This window comes from Rhinopithecus bieti, unplaced genomic scaffold (genome assembly GCF_001698545.2).
Source record: "Rhinopithecus bieti isolate Rb0 unplaced genomic scaffold, ASM169854v2 scaffold_3040, whole genome shotgun sequence".
NCBI lineage: Eukaryota > Metazoa > Chordata > Mammalia > Primates > Cercopithecidae > Rhinopithecus > Rhinopithecus bieti.
This window is the reverse complement of record NW_016804657.1, coordinates 8,645,962-8,670,778: the sequence shown is the minus strand read 5'-3', so window position 1 is coordinate 8,670,778 and position 24,817 is coordinate 8,645,962. Positions and strand designations below refer to the sequence as shown.

The following is a 24,817-nucleotide window of genomic DNA, read 5'->3' as shown; positions in this document are numbered from 1 at the left end:
AAAAAAAAAAAAAAAAAAAAAAAAAAAGAAAGTTGTAAAATATATAAATACTAGGATGATAATAAACTGGGTCTAAGTAGGATTTGGGAAGGAAGAGTTCAGTTGAAATGAAATGCATAAAACCCTTATAAATGTAGTTTATCAAAAAGGAAAATGCATTTTATTGGACATAACCCTTCAGCAATTTTTGAGAGGCAGCAAAGGATTTTCAACTTTTGATCTTAAACAGCAAGCTATTTCTTATGTTAATGTGTATTTAAGACTTACTGGAAATACTCATAATATGAGCTGAAGACTGATGTCTGGCAGCAAGCAGATTTCTGGAATTGAGTTGGTTTTTATTACTATATTTTCTGAAATATGCTTTCATTGATGTTTACAAAACAAATTGCCAGTTCACACAAAGGTTGTTTTAATAAAAGCCAATGAAAACAACTGAGTTGCTAGGAAGCATGTTAAGAGGGAAATGGACTTTTCATAACCTCACATTATAATTTCTCTTTTTGGACAAAACTGTATTATTTGAATGAGTTTGGAACTGAAGGGAATTAGTATGTCAAAATATCCACCTAGATGTTATATGTGATCATTTTTATTGCAAGTGAAAAATATTAAATATAAGTAAAACATAAATGTTGCCAATATGAGTTTGGCAATGTCCTAGGAAAATGTTAGTTAAGAAATGGTGGCTATTGATCATGTTTCACCTCTAGCCATAGAAACCATCAGTAGCTCCCAGTTCCCACAGGATAAAATCCAAGGTGTTCTTCCCAGCTTTCACAGCCCTGCCTAATGTGGCCTTTCTCTGCCTATCTACCGTTATCTTCCTCTATTCCAGTCAAATGGTCCCCAGGTACATGCTGACTATACCCATGCAGTTTCCTGGTCTGAAGATTTTCCTGCCTCCATCTCACTCTTTCTCATTAAAATCCTCCCCTGTATCTTCGAGAAGGAAACTCAGTTCACACCGTTATGGCCCTCACTGACATCCCTCCTTTCATTAAACTACTTCAGTGATTGTTACCTTTATTATCTCCTTTAGTGGTTGCTCAACAATTTAAGTGTCATCTACTCTGTCTATAGTCTCTTACAGAATATAAGTTCCAGCACTGTTAATGCCTGCGACATAGCACAAGTTTAGAATTTTGAATTCTCTCCTTGCTGGCTATTACACCTGATAGTGATAAGCACATAGTGGTCTTTGAAAAATATCTACTGGATTAAATTCACTGATTATTTGTTACTGCCTTAGCCTCATGGCCTGTTTTCTTTTTTGAGCTCCAGAATCAGTCACAACTCATTGGTCACGGTAACTTAAATTGAATATCTCCAAATCTTAGTTACCGCATCTATAAATCAGGAGTGGTAGTCATACCTCTCACAGATATTGAAAACATTGCTGAAAAGAATTAAAGGCATCTAGATCATAGTATCAAAGACCCAAACTCCAACTTTTCCCTTGAAGTCTATTCTTTGCAGAGCAGTCCCCTTCTCATTGAATGATGTTACCACTCACCTGGACAGACACTAGGGCATTCATTCTTTTTTTTTTTCTCTTTTTCTGTACCCATAATCAATTCCTTAATTCATCAGTATAAGCCCGTTCTTGTATTGCTATAAAGAAATGCCAGAGACTGGATAACTTATAAAGAAAAGAAGCTGAATTGGCTCACAGTTCTGCAGGCTATAAAGGTAGCATAGCAGCTTCTGCATCTGGGGAGGCCTCAGGAAGCTTCCAATCATAACAGAAGGCAAAGGAGGAGCAGATATCTTACATGGCAGGAGCAGGGGCAAGAGAGAGAGGGGAGAAATGCCATGCCACACACTTTTAAATGACCACAAGTCACGAGAACCCACTCACTATTGTGAGAATAGTACCCAGAGGATGGTACTAAACCATTCATGAAATATCCACTGCCATGATCCAGTCACCTGCCACCAGGCCCACCTCCTAACACTGGAGATTACAACTGAGCAGGAGATTTGGGTGGGGACATAAAACCAAGCCATATTAATCAGTAAATCCTATTGGCTTTGCCTTTGAAATGTACCTAAAATCTCTACTCCTGTATCTAAAATCTATTCCAGGTAGTCATCATCCGTAAATTATTACTTCTGATGTTTAGTTTTACTTTTAATTATAATGCAATTCAATTTGTTGTGTAAATAGTTTTTAATACACATAGTATATAAATTTAAGATTAAATATTTAAAATGAAAACCCACAGTAAAGAGACTTCAAAATTTGGTTATTTTTCTTAATGTTTCTTTAACTATCATAAATAGGTAAATATTCTAAAATTTCAGGAGATTAAAAGAAAAAAATCAGTCACAACTGGAGGCATGTTCTGATACCGTACAACAATCATTATAACATAAGTCAACAATTTGCATTTCTAAAATGAAAAACAACTTGAGTCAACTTAAAAAATTGGTTAACCTATATTGCTAATGACATAAATGTTGGATGGAAATGAAGTTCAAAGTTTATGTTGTTAAGAGCAGAACAGCAAAACACTTTTTTAAAAATCAGAGAATTTGTTAAAGCTCATGTTTCTAATAAAGAAATTTTGCAATCATTAGTGAAAGAAAACTTAAAGAACATCATATATCAGCTTTATGCATTAAAGTATTTGAAATAAACATTTTATCAAAGTATATCAATAAAGTAATTAAAAGACATTTTTGAACATATCATCAGAACTTTTAACATAATGTGTTATGTAGTTAAACATAAGTGAGCAGTGTCAGACATAAAATACTTAGTTGAGTCTCAAAAAATAATATCTACACAGATGTACCATAACAATGTAGGTTTATGGTCCTGACTTTGTCAAAGCATTTGTCTATTGAAATGAGAAAGCAAACTTTTTGGAAAAATGTATAAATCAATACAGTGAAATTTTAATCACTATTAATAAAGCTTTAAATATTTTATGTGAACATATTTTAATAATACTTAACATGCAAAATTTTAAGATGCTGAAGATGGTAAAAGTTTTTTGTTGATCTGGTGGGGTTAGACAAAATAGAACCTGCAATAGCTCAAACGATATCATTGATTACCAAGAAAAATGATTTCAATGGTAAGTATTTACACAAAAATGGTGCCAAGGTGGTGACATGCAGAAAGTTTGGAGTTTCAGCCTGCAATTTTAGAAAAAAATTAGACAAAATGACAAGGAAATAAATCTCCGAGCACTGAACCCTGTGCTTTTAAGTTTCACTCTGTAATTTATTTAATATCTTGTATACAAATAGTTAAATAAGATCCATCTATGGATGATTTCCAGGGATCCCCACCGTAAATATTTCTCTGTCCAGAGAAGTGCCCAATTACATTTGTCTTTAAGCCAGTTTTCTAGCCATGACAAAACATTTCCTATACTTCCATGGTAACTCAATATTTTTTGTACAGAAACTTGTGAAATGCTTTCTAAATGTTTGGATGAATTCTGTTTCCTGGCTTTCCCTTGTCCTCACCCTTCACCATCATTATTCTTCGTGTTGTTCTTAGTGTGTTTTCGGTTAAATATGATTGTAATGTGCCATTCTGGGTGGCACAGACACTGTAACGGTTTCTCCAGCAGCATATATTGAATGGAAATAGAAAGAAAACCTCCACAATTATATAAACATCAATGAAAAAGCATTTGATCCTAAAAATGTATATGACTTCATGTATGTATATAATATTTGAGTTTTTGTTAAACTAGTTTAAGGTTAGGAATATTAAGTTCAACCACCTCTATCTTCACATCAAATATTTAGGATGTTGAGTAAAAGAAAGATTTCTTTTAAATTTACCCTTGTTACTGTAACTGGAAAGTCAAGCGCCCCCTTAAAAGCCTATTGTTTAACTTGCCACGCATATCTTATGAATTTGGCACCAACCTAAGAAAATATGTGAAAAATGTTTTATTACAGCCATATTTCAACTCTTGATGAAGTGGTGTTGTTGTCTGGGGTAAATACCCAAGGTTCTTTGCCTCATGCCAAGGAAATCAAGGACACAGACACACGTGGAGGTTAAGAATGGAGGTTTAATTGGCAAAAGAAAGAGAAAGGGGAACAGCTCTCTCCTGCAAGAGAAAGGGACACCCAAGTGGGACTTCTGGCCCCCTTGCACCAGAAGTTTCAGCATCACTTGGGAACTTGTAAGAGATGAAAATCCTTAGGCCCCACCCTAGATTTACTGAATCAGAAACCCCAGGAGGACCCTGATGACTTGTGCTTTAACAAGTGTGAAACTGATCCACATTAGCATTCAAGACATGCTCTAAGGCTGTGATCACAGTGCAAGTATTGCATCACTTATGTAATACACTAAGTGTTCATAGGCAGTCAGAAGACACTGTTGGGCTGAGACGCTTAGGGAAATAGTCACAGGTGAGGCAGGACTTTCACCTGGAAGGAGGGCATTCTGAATAAAAGGACCAGGCGGAGCAAGGTAGAGAGCTGAGAAAACACAGGACATGTTTGAAATACCACAGTTAACCACTAACAATAAAGTGTGCTTTACACACACACTCATGGTTATTCCTCAAAACAACCAAAAAATAGTATTTCCATTTATGTGAGGAAATTCAGACTCAAGAATTTACACAGAGCAATTTGCCTGAGAGCAGTAAGAGTTTAGAAAAGTAATGAAGATATGGTGTTAGAAATATGCTAGGAAGAGAACGTAAAGGGCTTTGAATTCCACACTTCAGAGTTTAGGGCTTTCTATGAAGGAAGACCAGAATGATAAAATTTATGTCTTAGAAAAGTTAATAGATCAGAGATGAGAGTAACTGGAAGCTTAAACAGACCCTATAGATGGTGTTTTCAATAGTTCAGATTCAAAGTGATTGTAGGTAGAACTAGGAGAATTAGTGATGAGGATAAAAAGGGAGAGACAGATTCAAAAAACTCTTGGAAGAAGGCAACTGTGATTACATATCTGAGAGAATAATGGGAGAGGATTTTAAGTTATGATGACTGGGAGAAATGGCCAACTTCAGACTGACGAATTTAGTAGAATGAAATTAGTTTTTATTGTTTGTGATAGGGAGGCTTTTCGTTTGATTGTTTTGTTATGTTGTTAGGGTTTGGAGAGACATGAAGAGTTCAGTTTTAGACATGCTGACTCTGAGATTATGGCAGAACATTAAAGTAGAAATATTCATCAGAAGTCAAAAATATGGACTATATAGCTCAAACTGCAAGGTTGGAGATGTAGACTTGGGAATTGTCAGAGCAGAGGCAATAGCATGGGAGTAATTAAAATATCCATAGGTAGTGTGTGCCAAGAGAACAGAATTCTGTGGGATACCTAAAAGGTCCTTGTTTATGAGACAGAAGAAGAGAAACAGCCTGATGGTCAGAGAAGGAAAAGCCAAAGGAGTAATGACAGAATGAGAATAGGGTGGTGTCATGAGAGTCAGATAAGAGAGAAGGTCACAAAATGGCAGTTCACGTCTCCCACCTACAAACACCTTGGGAGAATAGGGAAGGCAACCATACCTGGTAATGAGGACATCATCAGTGATCTTCCAGAATGCAGTTTCAATAGGGTGTATGGTGTGGTGCTGGTGGTGCTGGTGGTGAGGGAAGAGGTGTAAGTGGGACTGTGGAGATGAAGGATGTTATGGCCTTTCAGGATGTGGGAGCTTTCGGTGTAGGTCACATGTTTGGGGGAGTTTGACTATGAAGTAAAAAGGTCCTAAGGGAAAATGGTTACTGGAGAGTCTGGGCTTAGATGAAGATGGCTATGTATGTGTGAAGTAGGGATAGAGAGGAAAGATGAGTGGATTGAAAACAGTGAGGGAGAGATGGGAAAATTGAAGGAACACAGTTAGAGAAGAGGTCTTTTGCTCTAGTAAAAAACAAACAAACAAAAAGGAATCAGAATGTTTTCTTCAGCCCAAGAAAAAGGAGTAAGTTCTTGGGGCCAGTGAAGGATGTTTCCAGATGGAAAATGTAAAAAGGAGAGGAAACCTCGGCAAGAAAACCTTGCTCTTCTCAGGCAGTGGGAATGAGGTCACTGTGTAGACAGACAGTGGAAAAGCAGGCCATGGACAAAGAATTCCTTCTACTAATTCTTCAAGTGACCTCTGCTCATGAGGCTTTTCCTAAGACACAGGGAGATGTGGGTTCTAGGTCAATGCATATCACCTTGTATCATAAGTGTTTCTATATCTGTTTCCGCTACTAAACTGTTGGTGTTTTGAGAGCAGATGCTTTTTTTCAGTACTTTTTTAAATGCAGAAAAACATTAAAAGATAATGTGACAAGCACATTTGTACCCTCACAAAAAATTTTTTTCTTTTTTGAAATAAACACTGTAAAAATAAAGCTGAAGAACACTTGTCCTCACCCCCATTCTATGTTCCATTTCTTTCTCTTTCTTCTCAGAAGCAAACACCAATATGAATGGAACACATATCTTCTTAGCCTGTGTATCTATTATCTATATTCATGAATAACATATAGTATTGTTTACTGTATTATTTCACTAATAGTTAATTTTTACTATGTGTGTACTTATGTTGCATGTGATGGTGTAGAAATAAAGGATACAAACGTAAATAAGATAAGAGCAATTAAAAGAAATAAACTAAATCTGTATATCTCAACATGGATAGACATCAAAACATAATGTTGAAGGAAAAAAAAAACAAATTGCAGAATTGGTTAATACAATATGAAACAATTTGGGCTTCATTTTATTCAACTTTGCACCCTTCATTTCTAGGGCAGCACATGCAATGTAGGTACCCATGTAGTAAATATTAATTATTAGTAGATATATTTGGGTGAATAATATGATAATAGAAATGGACACTTTGTACAGTGCTTTATTGCTGTGAGATACTTTACATGTAATCTCTTTTCACCTTTTTTGTGTATTTCTCTCCCCAGGCTGATGCTGTTTAAGGGAAGTGATTATGCCTTATGCCTATTCCCAAAGCCATGCCCATTTCAATTTTTGTAACTCCTCGGTAAATATTAGCTGAATGAATGAATGACTTTCCGCTCTAAGTATTATTATTATTTTGCTAAGGTCCAGGTTGTGAGTACTTAAATGTTTTTCCAAGGCCATGTGGTTGGAATCAGGACTAACAATCAGGTTTTCTGATACTAAATCCAGTGCTCTTTTTATTACACCATTGAAAGAGCTATTGTAAGGACTCTATTAGGGAATCAATATGAGAGGAATAATTATAATGAATTACTGCCCTAACATATCCAATAAATAGACTCCATGTACCTGTGTAATTGGAGAAAATTAAGAACCATAACCAGATCTAGGGCTTGAAATTTATTCTAATCATTGACTGGGGATACTTTGTCACGTGGTCCTTAAAGGGGCTTTATATTATGAAGGAGATATGTGAATTATGAGGGTGTGTAGGATTACACAAGTGAGGGAATGAGTGGGAAGCAGTTTCACTCAAGTAGAACTGCTCTTGCTAAGGTCAGTGGTGACCTTCTAATTGCCTTTGACTACATGTACCATTCCTACCCTGACTTCAGGGCCATCTTCCCTCCCAGTTCTCCTTCACCTGTCCTTCTTGTTTGCCTCCTAAGAAACACTTCCCTTAAAAAATTATAATTGCATGGAACTCTAAAGAAAGTTACAAGCATTCTCAGAAGAAAGATCTCAGGAACTACTTCAGACACCTCCACCCTCCACAATTTTATCTGCCCTCCCACTAGGATTGATTGATCTTGATTAATACTTTTGCCCTCCACTTGTCTGTTTGGGGTCTGACCTCATTTTCCTTACTCTGTGGCAGGTCTCCACTGCCTTTTACTTTCCTACCACAATTGCTGTATCCTGAGCAGCTGGAGAAGTCAGGATTGCTGCACAGCATCAGCTCTGGACCCTAAGTCCCTCAATAAAAGCTAGTCAGGGCCACCAATGTTAAATAACCTTTACAAGAAATAGTCTCTAGAAATTTACTTCATGATAGAAGCATTGTTTGCTCATTTTCACACTCTTAGTCATTTTGTATATCCCTTAGTTTGTTACATCATATACATTTAGTCATACTAATGTAATAAATGCTCGTTGAGCTGAACTACTACTCATTTTTGTTGAATTGAGGTAGGGCACAGATTCCCTGACACTCTTCTTGCTCAAATTACAGTCTCATAGTTTTTCTGACATACCCCCGGGGAGTTATTGGAGAGACTCCCATCATTCCCTGCTAGCATAATACAAACTCAGCTCCCTAGAAGATCTGGCACTGCTCCCTGTATCCTCTTTCTTTAACCCTTCTTTCTCACTCTATCATTTGAAGACTATATTTGTAGACCTAAAAATCAGAACACATGATCAGACCTGTCCTGCTTTCAGATATTAGGAATATTATGAGATATGTAATTTGGCTGCCAAAATAATCCTGTTGCTTGGACACTTTATTGAATTTGGGGAAGAATAAGATAGAGTTAGTAACCAGGACAATCTTGTGTTTGTAGAAGTAGACCTAGATATGCTCCACTCAAGATGGATGTAGAAATTAAATTATATCCATGGCTTTGTAGTAAACAAGGGATAAATGAAGATGCTCGCATTCACTGTAAGAAAATAAGTTGTCCATGAGATTGAATTAACCAAGCAACAGCATGGATGGCTCATGAGAATGAGTATTGGTCAGTTATTTTGTTTCTTCTGGGTAGCCGTAGTGCCAAGGCACAACAAATTCATGAAACACACACAAAGCTTAATGTATAAATGACATTTACAGTACAGGAAGGAAGATGGAAAAAGGGCTATAGTAGAGTAAGTAATGAGCTAACATTCAGTCTTGAAAATATATCTTATTTTTTAACGTGGAAGATAGTGATGCAACATTGAAGGAACTGAAGCAAGGTCAAAGAAGGTCTCATGCTTGAGGAAGTAGTTGATGAAAGGTTGTAGCTTTTAATATATGATGATGAAAAGAGATCTCCTTTTAGGGGGGTGAGTCTCTGATTCCAGTTTTACATTTCTGGAGCAATTAGCAGGACTCCTCTTGGCTTTTCTTGGTCTCCTCTTTTAGAAGAATGTCTCTGATATGTAATATTTGTTTGAAAACCCAAAGAAGCTCGTTTCCTTTTGAGGTTTGCCTTACTTTTTATGTTCTGAAGTTCATTTTGAACCTCAGATTTTGCTCCAAGCCATAAAACTGGTTGGATTGTACTAACATAATGGAGCCGTAATTTTAGCCCACTGTTGGGGGTGGGGAGATAGCTAAGGTGTGTAGTGGCTCTGTGGTTTCTCTGTGGAGTAGAATTCCCTGCAAAGCTTTTCCATGTGGTGTTTTAATAGCTGTCTTAAAACTCTCTGATGCATGGAGCAAAACTGAATTAAGCTCATGTGCTAGATTGGTGGGATGGGCCAAGGACTCTGTGAAAAACGAAAGAAAAACAATCAAACAGCCTAAACCAGAGGCTACACGATACAAAGAAGATCCCCAGGACATATCTAAATTCAAAATTGAAAATTATTGCAGCAGTTACCTCTTTTAACCCATTTTTGCAGAACTTTATACAGAAAATTAGAATATTTCCCTTGCATATATTAATATTTTACATCTACATGGTGTTCCACAAATTTACAAAATGACCCTAGGTATATTCGTTCTTGAGTCCTGCAATAGTCTTTTGAAAGTTGTATTAATAGATTCATCATTTTAAATGAGAAAACTGAGTCACAAAGATAAGCGCAAGGTCATCTGGCTAAGAAATCACAGAGGCAGAATTTGACACTACCCAAACCTCTCTGCATATCTACATCAGAACTTCAATATTTTTAATTAGCGATCACATTTAATATTTATGAAGACAAGGAAAACCAGCCAGACTGTGTATACATGCGTAGTAAAGCTGTTTCTAGACTACTGTGTTTTCATCAGTGAATATAAGCCATGTACAGTGTTGTCTAAACATCAAAGGAATGAGCTCTTTCTCTAATACAAATTCTGGTGATTCAGAGGCATGACTCCTTCCAAAGTGCTGAGTGTGGCTGATAAAATGCCACATACTCAGTCAGCCCTCCCATGCTAAGCATGTGTAAAAATTCTCTTTAGTGTGTGGTTTTGGCTGCTAAGTTCAAGAAACATTTATTGAATGCTTCTATGTGCCAGGCACATGTGTGAAGCAGGAAGTTGTCTAGGGGTCTGTTGTGGTATAATTCTAGGGGAGCCTTTTCCACTTGACCAGTCCACAGCCTAAAATACCACCATTAGCAGGGCATCCCTTTGAGTTAGTCTAGGAGTCACTGAGATTCCTTTTTGAAAATGCAGATATTAGAAGAAATACTTTAAAATGGTCCTAGCACTAAAGCCTCTGGGTGTGTGTTTGTGTGTGTGTGTATATATATGTGTGTGTGTGTATATATATATACTCTTAAGATTTATATATATAAATCAACTCTTAAGACTCTGAGCTGAATAGCAGGTAATACCTAGGAGGTAGTAGATTCTAGTAAGGTCTGTAATGAGCCCTGTGAAGCCAGAATATAGTGGCAGGCCAGGAAACCTGTCTTATCTGGGGAGAAGAGTGCACTAAGGCTCCCTATCAAAAATAAACTTCAATTATTTCTTTTGTTTTTATTTTAAGAACTAGCCCTGCATGACATCCATGTTTTAGGCCTGGATGCCCAAAATTGATCAGATTAATATTTGCAGTTCAACCAGCAAACAACTGATTCATTTTCATATTTTTTAAGCCAAGTAAGCAGATCCACATCTCTAATGAAAAGTAGCCTGAGGCTGCTCTCTTCCCCTAGTCCTCTGTATGACCATCTCAGAGGTCATCATCTTCATAGTCAGCCAGTGTACAAATTCTAAAGCTCACTGTCTTCTCATGTGACTCTAATTGATATTTGGTTTGTTTCTATGGTTGGTGATGGGTTCATGTCTCTGGCAGACTTGCACAGGGCACAAAATGACTTGAAGATTTCTCATGCCACACTCACGTTCTCTTTCATGGCTCTGAAAAATTGTTATACATACCTTTAGAATTTTAAACGTAATATGTTCATGATTCTGGCCCTCTCTTCCAAGGACCCAAAATACTTTAGAAACAAGTCAGTTAACATGTTTATTATTATCAAAGAGAAAAGTATTGTACAAACTCTTGTTCAAACTTATATTTGCCTTTTTGTGATGCAATCGTTGATATTCTGATTAATTTGTTTTCCTTGGGTCTCCCATAAGTTCTCCACAGAAGCAGCTTGCATGGACTAACCATGTTTTTTCTAATGACTAACAAGAGCAGAAGCCCCCTAAAATAATATCCTTAAGGATGGCTAGGATTATTGCTAGGTGCTATGCTGAGAAGGACTTTTATAGATTTTCTCATTCAATCTTCACAACAATCCCAATAGACAGGTACTGTCATTATCTTCATTTATGCATGAGGCACAGAGAAGTTAAGTAACTTGCCCAGGGGCACACAGCTGGTTAATTGAGATTCTAACCTGGGCTCAGTGAATTGAGCCCAGGCTTGTAATTACTGTGCCACAAAGATCCATGCTTCTTCAAGGGGCCACCACAGCGTGAAGGAATCTAGTCACTTGTTGGCAGGGGGTGCTTAGGGATCTCACAGGTCATTGGCCCCAGTGTGCAGACACCTGAGTGGGGAAGTAGGGAAATGATCAAGAGGAAAGGAGAGCCCTGGAGTGGTGTGCCCCTGCTCCTCTCAGTGGTCTCTATATTTGTCTTGTCACCTGCTTTTCATAGAGCCTATTTTGAAGGATAGTACTTAAAGCTAGGTTACACCTGCAGCAACATCAGCAGACTCTTAATTATAGATCCATGTAGCACATTGCTGCAGAGTGTGTCTCTGGGATGGGGGTGGGATTTGTGTGCAATAGCGGGAGTACATCTGCTTTGCCCTCCTTAATATTTTCTCAGAGACAGCTTTGGTCTTCCCAATGAAAATCATAACTAAGTCAGTCTTAGACATGCAGCTGTTCCTGGGATGGAAGCTGTGATATGCTGGTAAATGTTTAGTAACCTGTTCTCCAAGTGGACATCTCTGATTTGCAGTGTTTTCCATCGCCTTAGTTTGAATACTCCTACTGTAGCATATTTCAAATTATTAAGGCAATCTCACCAAAGAGAGTTGGGAAAAGCCATGAGCAATCGGCTTCAGCACATTCCTAGACAGAGGTCAAAAGATTAGGGTGAATCAAGCAGTAGTTGCTGCAGGAGGCAGATGTCAGTTTACAGTCCTCTCCCAGATTATGGACCATGACAGCACACACTGTGTGCTACTTCAGTCACCTCCCTTCTCTCACCACCCCACTCTGATATTCTTCCACCATAAATTAAACTCATAAGAATTTCTAAGGCACCCTGAAAAAAGAAAGAAAGAAAGAAAGAAACCACAGAACTTGTAGCCTATAGGTAGTAGGTTGGGAAGGCAAGAGGGAGCAGGCCATCAGGATGCCTTCTGATAGGAGATGAGAAAGTAGGAAGGAGAGAGAGGGGAGGAATGGTTTTATAGGCAATGCAGGTTTGGATGTGAGTCTTTGGCTTTTTTCTCCTATCTGCAGGAGCATCCTCCTTCCCCTAGCATCTAGTTGCATGTCTAAGTCACTCCTGGGAAATGTGTCTAAGCAGAGGAATGGCCTCAAGGCCCAATTCCCAAACCATTGTTACTGACCCCCGGTATGGACCATGTTCGATCAGATATAGTGTGTTCTCTTCCTAAAGGACTCCAGGGCTATGGGCTGAATACCCTGCAGTTTCCAGACATGCTACCTTCTAGCAGTTTATGATTTGGGGGTCAAAACCCTCTCAGGATCCAAATGTAATCCCTGTTGCTTTAAAATATCAGTCAACAGATATTTATGTATAGAGCCCTGCTGCATTTCCCATTCACTACCAGGCACCACAAAGTGCAAAAGCATAGAAAACGTGACAGCCACATACATGTTCCAATTCCTAAATAAGGATTACTGTAACAGTATAATCTAATTAAGTGAAACTACAGCACTTATAATAAATTGTGAGAGATATATATTTAGAGTCTATCATAATAAGTACTTGTTTAGTAAAGACAGTAAAGAGATTAGTGCATAGCATGGCCATTAATAGTATTCTTATTATGTAACAACGTATGCCCATTTTTAACATATATTTTCAACCTATTTTACAGTTAGAGTCACACAAATATGATTGTAGCAGCCAGTTCTATGTAATAAAAATATTTCTTCTGCTGGCCAAAAGCCCATACCAACACTCCTTGCTGATGGAGATCGAAGACTCTTTTTGAAGGAAAAACCTGGTATGAGAAAGACATTCACAAATCCCTGTCCATTTGACAGTAAATCTACTTAACAAAAAGGTTATCGTCTCAGCAGAGTATTGACATAAAGTACAGATTTGCATATCTGTACAATGTTAACTAGCTCTTAATAAAACCTGACTTTTTGAATGTTGCATTGATTTTACCTGGGGCATTTGTACGTCTTCTCCTAATAAGGGCACTGACCACTACTGGTTCATAGAGCTCAACAGGCCTTGTTTAGTTCTGGGTAGAGGACTGTGAGACTGTCATCTCGAGTCGCACCCTATCGTACTAGCAGAGGCAGCAGAAGAGGGCTTGCAAGTCCTGCCCTTGTCTTTCCCTAAATCAGCTGATTACTTGCGCTAATAGAGGGAAGCAATTACAATCCGATTGTCCAAAAGCTACTTTTCACTTGCTTTTGAAAAGGCTTTTGCAACTGTTTAAGAATATGAAATGCCTAAGTAAAATTTGGAGAATTTGCAATATATAAAAGAAAAACAGTTGTAAATTTACCGTGTGTCTCTGGGACAGTGGGCTTATGTAAGACAGCCAGTTTCTCTGCATTTTCATGAATACTTTCTTGCCTTAGGAGACTACTATGTAAGTGTCTGGGTTAAGAAGCCCTCCTGCTAGGCCTCAAATTAGGTGAGACTGGTAAAGTAAATAAAGGGAAATGGATTGTGTCCATACATGACTTCATTCCATCCTTTGAATTGCTTTATCAATCACTACAAGGGGCGAGACTCAGCAATGATCACGTACAATATGTGCCTTCAGGTCACAGACAACTGACTTGATTTTCTGAGGTGCTTTCGGTGTGACAGACCCAGACCCTCTTCCTTCACCATTGGATATATCCAGTGTAGCTTTTCTGAAATTATTAATCTTTTCTTTATCTCAGCTCATGCTACTAATTACACCCAAACTTCTTAAACTATCTTAAACTTAAACTTCTTAAGATAGTTTAAGAAGTTTGAGTGTAATTAGTAGTCTGTAGTGAACTGGGTTGCACACATTATACTTTCATTGGCCCACAATGGTCAACTGTTTTCTCCATACTAAATTTCTTTTTCTGTCCTGTGAACTTAAATTTAAGGACTTCATTTAACTGCATATTGGGATAGGATACAGGTGGAAGGTTGTTTTTGATTGTATTTTGCCAAATCTAATCTGTGTCTGATTTTTTTTCTAGTTTTTTATTTCTAAAAATGCCGCCAGTTGGTGGAAGTTTGGAATCTCTGGTTACCCTGAAATACTAAGAGAAATACTCAGAAATTGCATTTGCAGAGAATTGCTTATTTAATTATTCTGTCCAATTAGACATGAGGAAATGACTTGTTCTTCATTTGTTGAATAATGCACATTTGCTAGCATCTCACTGCCCCCTGCTGCAGCTCACAATGAGTGCATCCTTCTCTGTAGGCATTCTCAATTTGTGTTATTACTGTCTGACTGGTCCCTGTTATGCTTACTCAGGCTCTGGCCATGTGATTAGACACTAAACCATAACTCTGACAAAGTTATGAGTCCTGTTTTGCCACATAGATCCAATTTTAAAGCATGCATTTGGTGGGCAAGAGAGCATAGATGGGAAACTGGGACAGAGCTGGACTCTTAAGACCCCTTGAAATGGGGAGACATGGCCTGGACCCCCAGCTCTCCTAGAGAGCTCTAAACAAATCTGAACCTGCTCTCACCTGGGCACACTGTCTCAGAGTGACTTCAGGGAGCCACAAGTTTTGGTACAGTGCCATGACTTGGAGGAACAATTTTATGTCAAGATGTCTCCTGGAGCAAAGGAAGGAACAAGAGCATTGCGCTTGAGAGAAAGAACCTTGGGAAATTTCCTTTAACCTCTTTGATCTTTTGTAAAATTATAATTTTTAAAAAAGTAATCATATCATGTTTTAAAGATTTAATCCCGTAATCTTTTTTTTTTTTTTTTTTTGAGACAGAGTCTCGCTCTGTCACCAGGCGTGAGTGCATGTTACAGAATCTCAGCTCACTGCAAGCTCTGCCTCCCACATTTATGCCATTCTCCTGCCTCAGCATCCCAAGTAGCTGGGACTACAGGCACCTGCCACCATGCTGGACTAACTTTTTGTACTTTTTAGTAGAGATGGGGTTCCACTATGTTAGCCAGAATGGTCTCGATCTCCTGACCTCATGATCTGCCCACCTCGGCCTCCCACAGTGCTAGGATTACAGGCATGAGCCACCACACCCAGCATACCTAATCTATTTTTGAAGGCTCTATACACATGTATACATTTGAGATAAATCTTTGCCTGATAGTTTTATTATGGTCAAATAGTCTATTAGGTGCAATTTAAGGATTATGGTGAACCTATTTTGTAGGGTAACTTAGGGATTCTATGAGATAACATATGCCTGACATATGGCAGATTCACAATAATTGGTAGTTCCCTCTTGCCCCTCTTCTCTTTTTTCTGGCCTGCCTTGACACAAAATCCTAATGGATAGATGGATAATGGACTACAATACACTCTTTCTCAATTGTCCCCCAAAGAGCAGAAAGACAGTCTTTTCTTGTCACCATTCACTTGCAAATATTGGCAAGGAAACTTGCAATGGAGAGCGGGATAAGGGGGTAAAGGTGGTTATCAAAATCTTCAGTCTTGGAAGGTGTAGCCACCAGGAACTTCAAGGTATTGCCTATCCCGTAACTGTGTGTACTTTATTGTGAAATGAAAGAGATTTTTCCACTTTAATGATGACTACTGTTGCAGCTTTGACTGAGAAAGCAGACAAGAGAAAAAAAGGCTTCTAATTCAGGAAAGGTCATTTTGAGATCAAGGATTTTTTTTCTAAAGAATGCATTATATATATCATATCTACTTTTAAAAGTCAGAATGTTTAAAAAATAAATGGTCAGTCTTCCCCTGGTGAATTTAGAGACACAAAGAATGTTTTCAACTCATTGTAAGAGAGGAAACCACACAAAGTCACACCTACCTGCATGCATGCATGCACACACACACTTTGCAAGTAAAATATACATTTTTATGCTTTTATATGTGTTTTTTGCTTTGGTGATAGCCTTAAGAATTGGATGAGTCTTGTTAGGTAGTTAGTATACTTCCATGGAACTAAAAGAAGGATTTAAGGACAATTGCTTTTTGATGGTAAGAAAGAATTTACACTAAAGTATTTTCTCCCACCTGTACCATAGTTTTGTCATCAACCTGATTATAAACTGGGCAGAAACCAGAGGAACCACATAAAATGATGCATTTTATTAACTTTGTGTGACTTTTTCAGATCTTAGACATTGTTTTGGTATCCACCAGGAGATGGTTTTACTATATTTGAATCAGACCTCTAGAGAGGAGCTAGAGAGATGCTTAGGTATTGCCCTGTCCAATCCCTTTATTTTATGAATGGGGAAACTAAGGCCCAGACAGGTCACATGACTAGAGTGCCCTCCCTTACTGTTCCCTCTCTTTTCTGATGTCTTTATTGTGTTTGTTGGTTTCATCTCCCCCTAAAATTGTTAGTGTTCGAAAGCAGGAACACTGATTTGCGTGAGTAGCTCCTTCCTCAGCACCTCACAGTGGGTAACATGAGGTAATCCAGTGAGCGCCACTCTTAATCTCCCAACAGAAATTATAATGACAATCAACAAAGAGAAAAAGGTACTGAATGTAATTATTTAGTAACTTATTTTTTTTTTAATTATTTGATGCGAAATTTCCTGTCCAAGTGTAATATTTTTGCTCATTTCTTGGGAGTGGAAAGGACTCACTTGTGAATTAGCAATGAGATTCTTGTGTTACATTAAGAGAAAAAGATGTGGTTCAGTTCTCATTTGGCAGCTCATCCAATATGACCCAACATTTAACAGTTTTTTTCAGCTGCTTCTATATTCCTACCACTATTTAGAGTCTTGGGATATACTAGGGAACAAAATAAAGGTTCTTGTTTTTTGAGACTACATCTTAATGTATATTTGTGACATAGGAATGAACGATTGCTTTCCAACACTGGATTATTCTTGGACAACAGTCTAGTGAAAGTGTCGTTTTTAAAAATCGTCTTCCTCAAAATAAAAGGACTAGTTTCTCAAGAAAATTGTGTCTTGGTCAAGTTGCATGAAATTTGGCACAATACTGCCGCCTTGCGTCTACTTCAATCAGGAAACCACATACATTACAAGGTCACCTCTGTCTTTCAAGTAAGATTTACAGGAAAGTTATTCTGTTTCTCAGTGGAAATATTTGACACGAAATGACCTATTCAGGAATCTTTAAAATCTAATTCCGTCTGATTTTTAATAGAACGATTGGAAGGCCTCCATTGCTTTTGTGGTTGGGAACCAGATTGAAGATGATCTTCTCATCCAAGCCCTTACCCTGGCTGTCCAGGTCCCTCAGCGTAAACTCTTCAGTATGGTATCATGGCAAGACATTTTCCAGCAGGTACCTGTCCCTTCCTACCTCAAAACCCCCTGAAGACTTTTTTACTTAAAATAAGAGAATAGAATTATAAAATAAACTATCTTATTCTTGGACTGCTTTGTAAATTTTGATGGATTATTTTAAGTAACTATTTAGCCAGAATAAATTTGAGTTGTTCAATCTGGAAGAATTTATTTTTGTGTATTAATTTTGTTAATTCAATATTAATTTATTTGTCAAAGATTTCTGAGGTCATACCAGGCAAAATATTTAATTCAAGTTAAATAATTATAAAAGACTGGACTATGTAAGATTCCAGGGAGGTACATGACTAATTGTAAAATGAAGGCTACAGAGAATCATAACTGTCAGAGGTCAGAGGAGAGCAATAATATAGAAAAGATCTGTCAGATGGCACATACCCATACAATTACTGACAGCTTACAAAGTGACTATAAATATTTTACCTAATTCATGGGTACCTCTTTCTTGCTGGTTTCCCCAACCCTTCAGATCACCTAGATATTTGAAAGTTACATATATCTAAATATTCTTCAAATAAGGCTTTTTTTCATCATAAGTAAATTTAATTTTCTTACAGATTAATGAAATAAATACACTTGTTGGATCTGCTTCATCTAAAAAGGCAAAAAAACCTGTAGGTGGTAATGTTCCTTTATATTATGAGGTAAGTGAAAGTGTTTATAGAAGAGATTTTGTGTTTTAGAAAAAAGTATTGAAGTAATGTGATAGCCATTTTAAATTTCATTCCTTGAAAATAAATGCCTGCTCCTCATTGGAGATATTTGTTCCTGACAGTGAATACAAAAAAAGTCTGCCTCCTTTTAAAATTTTGAAATTTCAAAATTTCCCTTTACAAATACAATTTCCTAGATTGTTGATACCATCATTGCATCTAATTGACATAATTGAAAAATATAAATCAGAAACATCAATACACCCAAAATGTTGGGTCACGATTATCGCTGAGTATGTGATAGCATTAAGGAGAGTCATATGATCAGTATATTACAAAGCGTTAGTTTCTCGAAAAACACAATGTAAAAATGCACCAGAAAGTGTTTCTTGTATCAGACAGAGGCACAGCTGGAATGATTTTCCATCAGTTTGTGAACTTGGTGCACGGTTTACATCCCACTTTAATCGATATGAAAATAATGATACTCTTCGGATTAATGGTCCGTTCCATTTCCAACAGCTGCTTAGTATAAAGTCTGGCTTGGCTGACCCAGTGGGCTTGTGCAAAGGACGTAGGACTCATTCTCCGTATGAGGGGATTTCCTCTCACCCTGCCTTGTTAATATCTAACTTACAACTTTCAAGAAACTATAAAAATCCAGTGATTAATTAGACTATCACTTAAAATTTGTCAGGCACTGTTTTATGGCGCAGCTGACCTAAAACATAAAGAGTTTTGGATCTTTCTAAGATGAACTTATTTGCACTTTATTTCAGTGATGACTAATAAAGTTTTTATGTGTCTCAGGTCTTGGGTGATTACATATGGTCTATTTAGTATTGCTTGAGTACTATCTGAACAAGTTTCATTGCATTTATTCACAATAGACAGTGCTGTGAATTTTATAGCATTAACTCTTGCTACACTGCGCTCACCATCACAGCAAAGTTGTCTGTGCTGTTGCAGTCAAATAATATACTTTGTCTCTTTTTTATAATGTTCCAAATGTGTGTGCTCCACTTGAAACATTATGTGATACGTGGATTTAAAATATTGGAATTTTTCTTCCGAGTGGCTATAGAAATCCATATCCAATTCTCAGGCCTGGGATCAATTAACCCCCCAAAAGATTCTTTCTTCTTCACAGATACTCAGTAAAAATCAGAAATGATAGCAGGCCAGTTTTGATGTCTAGGCTGGACAGGCATTCTGACTTGGATGTGGGATAGCACAAGATTACAAACCCAGAGTTAAGTTAGAAAGCCATTCCTCTCCAATATGTGCTGCGATTCTTGGTTGCATATTCTTCACTCAGGGGAGGTCCATTTCACATCTGGCTCTATCACATTCTTCCAGTGGAGTATTTGGGCAATAAGCCTCCTACACTCGCTCACATGCCCTCTTCTGAATGGTTCCAGAAGAAAAGAGAAGGTGGGTGGAGTGCCATGGAGACTGAACCTGAGGTGCACCATTCATTCATTAATGCCAGTCACTGAAGCAAAAATTATAAAGACCATAAAACAAATTCAGGCTCGTTGTCAGCATCAGCCAAGGACAGGTTGCACATCTGGAGAAGAGGGGCATATTTCCCAGCTCAGTCCCTTCACACTTAGGACCTGCTCAAGCACTCTGCTACCTGGTACTTCATCCCAAGTGAATTGAAAAGTCACTGGCAACGCCTGCAGAGCTGCATGGAGTTGTGAGTGGTGGCCATGGAATAGGCCCAGAAAGTCTCTTGGGACTTCTGGACCTTTGAGACATGTGGACAGTGTGCTCATGAATCTATTTTTGTATAGAATCTTGCATGGTCTGTAGCAACTAGTGAGAGGTGAAGCTGGCTGGGCTTCTGGGTGGAGTGGGGTCTTGGAGAACTTTTCTGTCCAGCTAGAGGATTGTAAAGGCATCAATCAGTGCTCTGTGTGTAGCTAGAGGATTGTAAATGTACCAATCAGCATTCTGTAAAAATGGACCAATCAGCACTCTGTAAAATAGACCAATCAGTGCTCTGCAAAATGGACCAATCAGCAGGATGTGGGTGGGGCCGAATAAGGGAATAAAAGCTAGCCGGCGACCTGAGGCAGCAGCTCTCAGTCCGCAGGTGTACTCTTACGTGCTGCGGAGGCTGTGTTGTTTTGCTCTTCATAATAAAACTTGCTGATGCTCACTGTTTGGGTCTGCACCAACTTTAAGAGGTGTAACACTCATGCGGAGGTCTGCAACTTCATTCTTTGAAGTCAGCAAGACCAAGAACCCACTGGAAGGAACCAACTCTGGAGACACTAGGACACTTGAGAGAGGTAAACTCCTGAGGAGCGAAAGTCACTACATCCCATTTCTCAAAGGAAACTGCACTGTGGGAGAAGAGGTAATCTGACAGATTCCTTAGGTTACATGGTAACTTTTTAGAAACCTCCATTTTGGAGATAAGGAACTAAAAATATAGCCATGCACTTAAACACCTATATTTACTTCTGTTTGTAGGGTACTCTCAGCCTTAAATCAGAGCCTATTCTTATTTTAAACACAGTTTTAACCAATTTGGCTTTCTGGTTTCCTAGCCTGTGGTTGATTAGAAGCAGCAAATTAAAGTGAGACTTCTCTATAGTGTACTTCATCCACGAGTAGTAAAATAGTGTCAGAGCCACATTACATATTTCCAATAATGACTCGAAATGTCTGGGCTAGCAAAGACCACATTCCTAAGTGATTTGCTCAAGTTTTCATTTGGATGGCTTGGTGTTGTGTACACACAGCCTCATTATGAGATTGTGTAATTTCCCCTGAAACCTTAGAATTTCATCTAGCCATGGCATTGTATATATGAAAGTCCTTATTTATAAACCATAGTTATTTGAAAAACTCCTTATATTTGTGCTAATGTAATTACATAGAGACTTAGCTGCTGCTCATTTGTTCATTCACATTCTCTTTTTGGAAACCATGTTTTGCTCTAGTAGGAACTACTTCAAGAACTCATGTAGGAATGAGAACAGAATATTCTTTTTTGTGTATATTCTCAGGAATGTTGGCTATTGCTTTATTATCATTGTCATCATTATTATTATTTAATAAAGAGGATGAGGATGACCCCATGTACTGGCATATGAGCACCATTTCCCACATGTGAATCCTATTTGAGGATGTGGACACATTTGAAATTATACACTTATTGCATGCATTATATAGTAGCCGGTTTTACCAAATATTAACAAATACATACTTGTTCAAGCACTAGTGCCAGGCACTATCAGACAATGAAGCGAGAGGAAGGAATATTAATATTACAAAGACCTAACCTCAAGAAGCTTAAGAATAAGCTAGAGGAAAAAAAGAACAAAATGTATGTGGATATAAGCCTGGCACATGGTAGGCATTCAATAAATAGTTGCTGAATGAGTGAATAACACAATGCAGAAAATAGTGAAGTTCTTGAGGGACAGGTAAAGTGTATAAGAATTCAAAGGAAGATGAGATTATCAGTAGTTGGGGTAGTTGGCAGGGAGGAGTGAGACCCAGAGACATTTTTGTGGAAACATTGGCGTTTGAAAGGAAAGGACCTGATAATTTTGATCTTTTACATATATTACCTCAATTAGCCCACATCACAATTCTAAAAGGAAATATAAAATCCCCATTGTACGCATGGGGAAATGAAGGCATAGAGAAGGTAGGAAGTCTGCTTAGTAGCAAAATGAAGAATTTGGATTTAACCAAAGGTAAACCTATAGCACCAAGTTTTTCTACTTTATCACCAACCAAGTAATCTTTCACTGGTCTCAAAGCTGTCTACCCTTGGATGGGTAGATCTTGACTTTCAAATGTGGAAGAGGGCATTCTAAGAAAAGGAAATAGCTCAAGCAAAGCCATAGGAATGGGAGAAGACTGAATTAATGTGTACTAAATTTGTAGTTATATGGTATAATATATGCTAAATAGAAAAGATGAATTCCATACTTATTTTAATTGCAACTTTAAAATCCTAAAGATGGAAATCTATGAGGAAAAATTTCAAACACTGGAGAAAGTACATGCTTCAGATTCATGCCTGAACTTAAGTAAACTTGCTAGCTATGCACAGATAATTTTCTGTGTACGTATGCTTTATGGCCCACATAGAAAATCTGACCTGTTTATTTACAGGTATAATCAGTCCTGACCAAAATTAAAAAGGAAAATATCGGCCGGGCGCGGTGGCTCAAGCCTGTAATCCCAGCACTTTGGGAGGCCAAGACGGGTGGATCGCGAGGTCAGGAGATCGAGACCAACCTAGCTAACACGGCGAAACCCCGTCTCTACTAAAAAATACAAAAAACTAGCCGGGCGAGTTGGCGGGCGCCTGTAGTCCCAGCTACTTGGGAGGCTGAGGCAGGAGAATGGTGTAAACCCGAGAGGCGGAGCTTGCAGTAAGCTGAGATCCGGCCACTGCACTCCAGCCTGGGCGACAGCGCGAGACTCCGTCTCAAAAAAAAAAAAAAAAAAAAAAAAGAAAATATCAGTAGTCATTCAAAACCAACTGAAATGTTCTCAATGAGAGAGTTCTGTGTGTACCATAAATGCAAAAGGTTCTCCCACTTGTGACTAAATCTGATACACAGTAAGTGAACTTTACGGGATAAATGTGTAAATTTTAGGTTTGACATTATCACTTTGATAAATCAGAAAGAAAAAGCTACTAGTTGATAGGGGTTTACTTATCCAATTTATCTGAAATCAGAACCAACCATCCTAAAAGTTTTTAAATTCCACTTCATGTTTCTTTTCATTTCATGATGGTGATCACCATGCCTGCCTACCAGGAAATGAGCTTTCATCCACACAAATGGGCCGTGATTTATGTGCCTGTGACTTATTTATAAAAGACGCATTAGGTCATCACAAAATAAAAAAATGAAAAGCTTACTGAAACAAAATTGTCTATAAAGAATAAAAGTTCTTATGCTCTAGTTGATGACTTGCTTATTTCAAAACAATTTTCCAAGTTTCTATACAATAAAGAACTTGAACTATCCTAAACATTATGTGATATGGTGCAATTTTATGAATGCAAATAATTATTTTCTTTTTTACTCCTATCATTAAAAAAATTCTCATATTTTAAGAAAATAATGTTTAAAATAACTTTTAACAAATATATCTTGAAATATTTCTATGGGCCTTTCTGTTGTAACTGGGAGACCATCAAATGTGGAAAGATTTTTCTGATATTAGATTTGAAAATAATGGACCAAATGCAGTTTAATAAAATGTAGGATGCAAATTAGATCTTCAGATCTAATGCATTTCACCATACTTTTAAGACACTATGCTAGTGCATCAGATAAGTATGCCCAGATATAGTAGTTCCATTTTTTGACTTCTGTTTCCTGGATGTATAGACATTTTTCTCAGGTCTTTTCCAACATGTATTTATTAGTAATTCACAAGTGAGAACACAGGCTTAATTACAATCTAGTTTGCCACTCTTTTTCAGATTCCTGATATGAAAGTCATTTTTTAAACAGTGCCTTGAAGTAATAGTCAATTCAATAGAATTGTAAGCTGTTATATTGGGGGTGGCCCTTGTCAAAATGAAAAATGGAAAACTCATGCTTCAGAGATAAGTACAAATAATATGTGAAAACATTTAAGAGGTTTGAAGTTATTAAAATGGCAGCTCTACTGGGAACAGAGAGAGCAGTATGTCATGGAAGAAACGAAGGAAAAGGGAGACAGGAAGCATTCTCTGGCCTTTTCAATCCTGCGTTTTAAAACAAAACAAAAAAATTCTGGAAGAACTGGAAACTAGCCAACCTAATGCCGTTATTTCATAGAGCTTAGGGACACACCAGGAAATTACAGGCCAGTTAGTTTAACTTCACTTGTAGGGAAAGTATTAAAAACTGCTGCAGGAGATCAAGTAAAAGGATGCTTAGAAAAGCACAGCTTGATTAAGGCAAGCCTGGCCAACGTGATTTTCGGAAAGGCAAGGTCATGTCTTAGGAACTTGTTGAAATTCTTTGAAGCTATTATGGCCAGTACAGTCTTCAAAGAATATAGCAAGGCTCAGAATCTGTGGATCTTTCCGTTCCACATCAGTCCTTCAGGGATGCCTGCAGAACGTGGCCCACATCAGGGCCTCGGTACTTCACGTTTAGAAACTACTATCAAAATAGCAGAAATAACCCCTGATGGAACATTTTTTAAAGCTGGAACCAATTAATACAACCTGATATTTATAAATGTAAAATAATGAGACTTGGAACAAAATTTAGGAATATCAAGCTGTACCAAAGAAGTGCTACGTTGGGACTATAAAAACAATCTAGGAGTTGTTGTGCCAAAATCTGGGTTTTGGAGGCATTTCTTACCCGAAGAAGGAAAGAAGAGGAGAAATAGTAATGCTAGAAACAGTTACAAAGGGCTATGAAGAGTTGCAAATGAATGACTTTTG

At 37.7% G+C, this 24,817-nt stretch overlaps 1 protein-coding gene across 1 annotated transcript in view; it reads left to right on the top strand.

The window, feature by feature from the left end:
- Positions 1–24,817, top strand: part of SPAG17 (sperm associated antigen 17) — a 254,064-nt gene that overhangs the window by 19,729 nt on the left and 209,518 nt on the right. Inside the window, 2 exon segments of the mRNA XM_017869833.1 lie at positions 17,568–17,708; positions 18,289–18,375. Of these exon segments, the coding sequence (XP_017725322.1) occupies positions 17,568–17,708; positions 18,289–18,375 (228 nt within the window).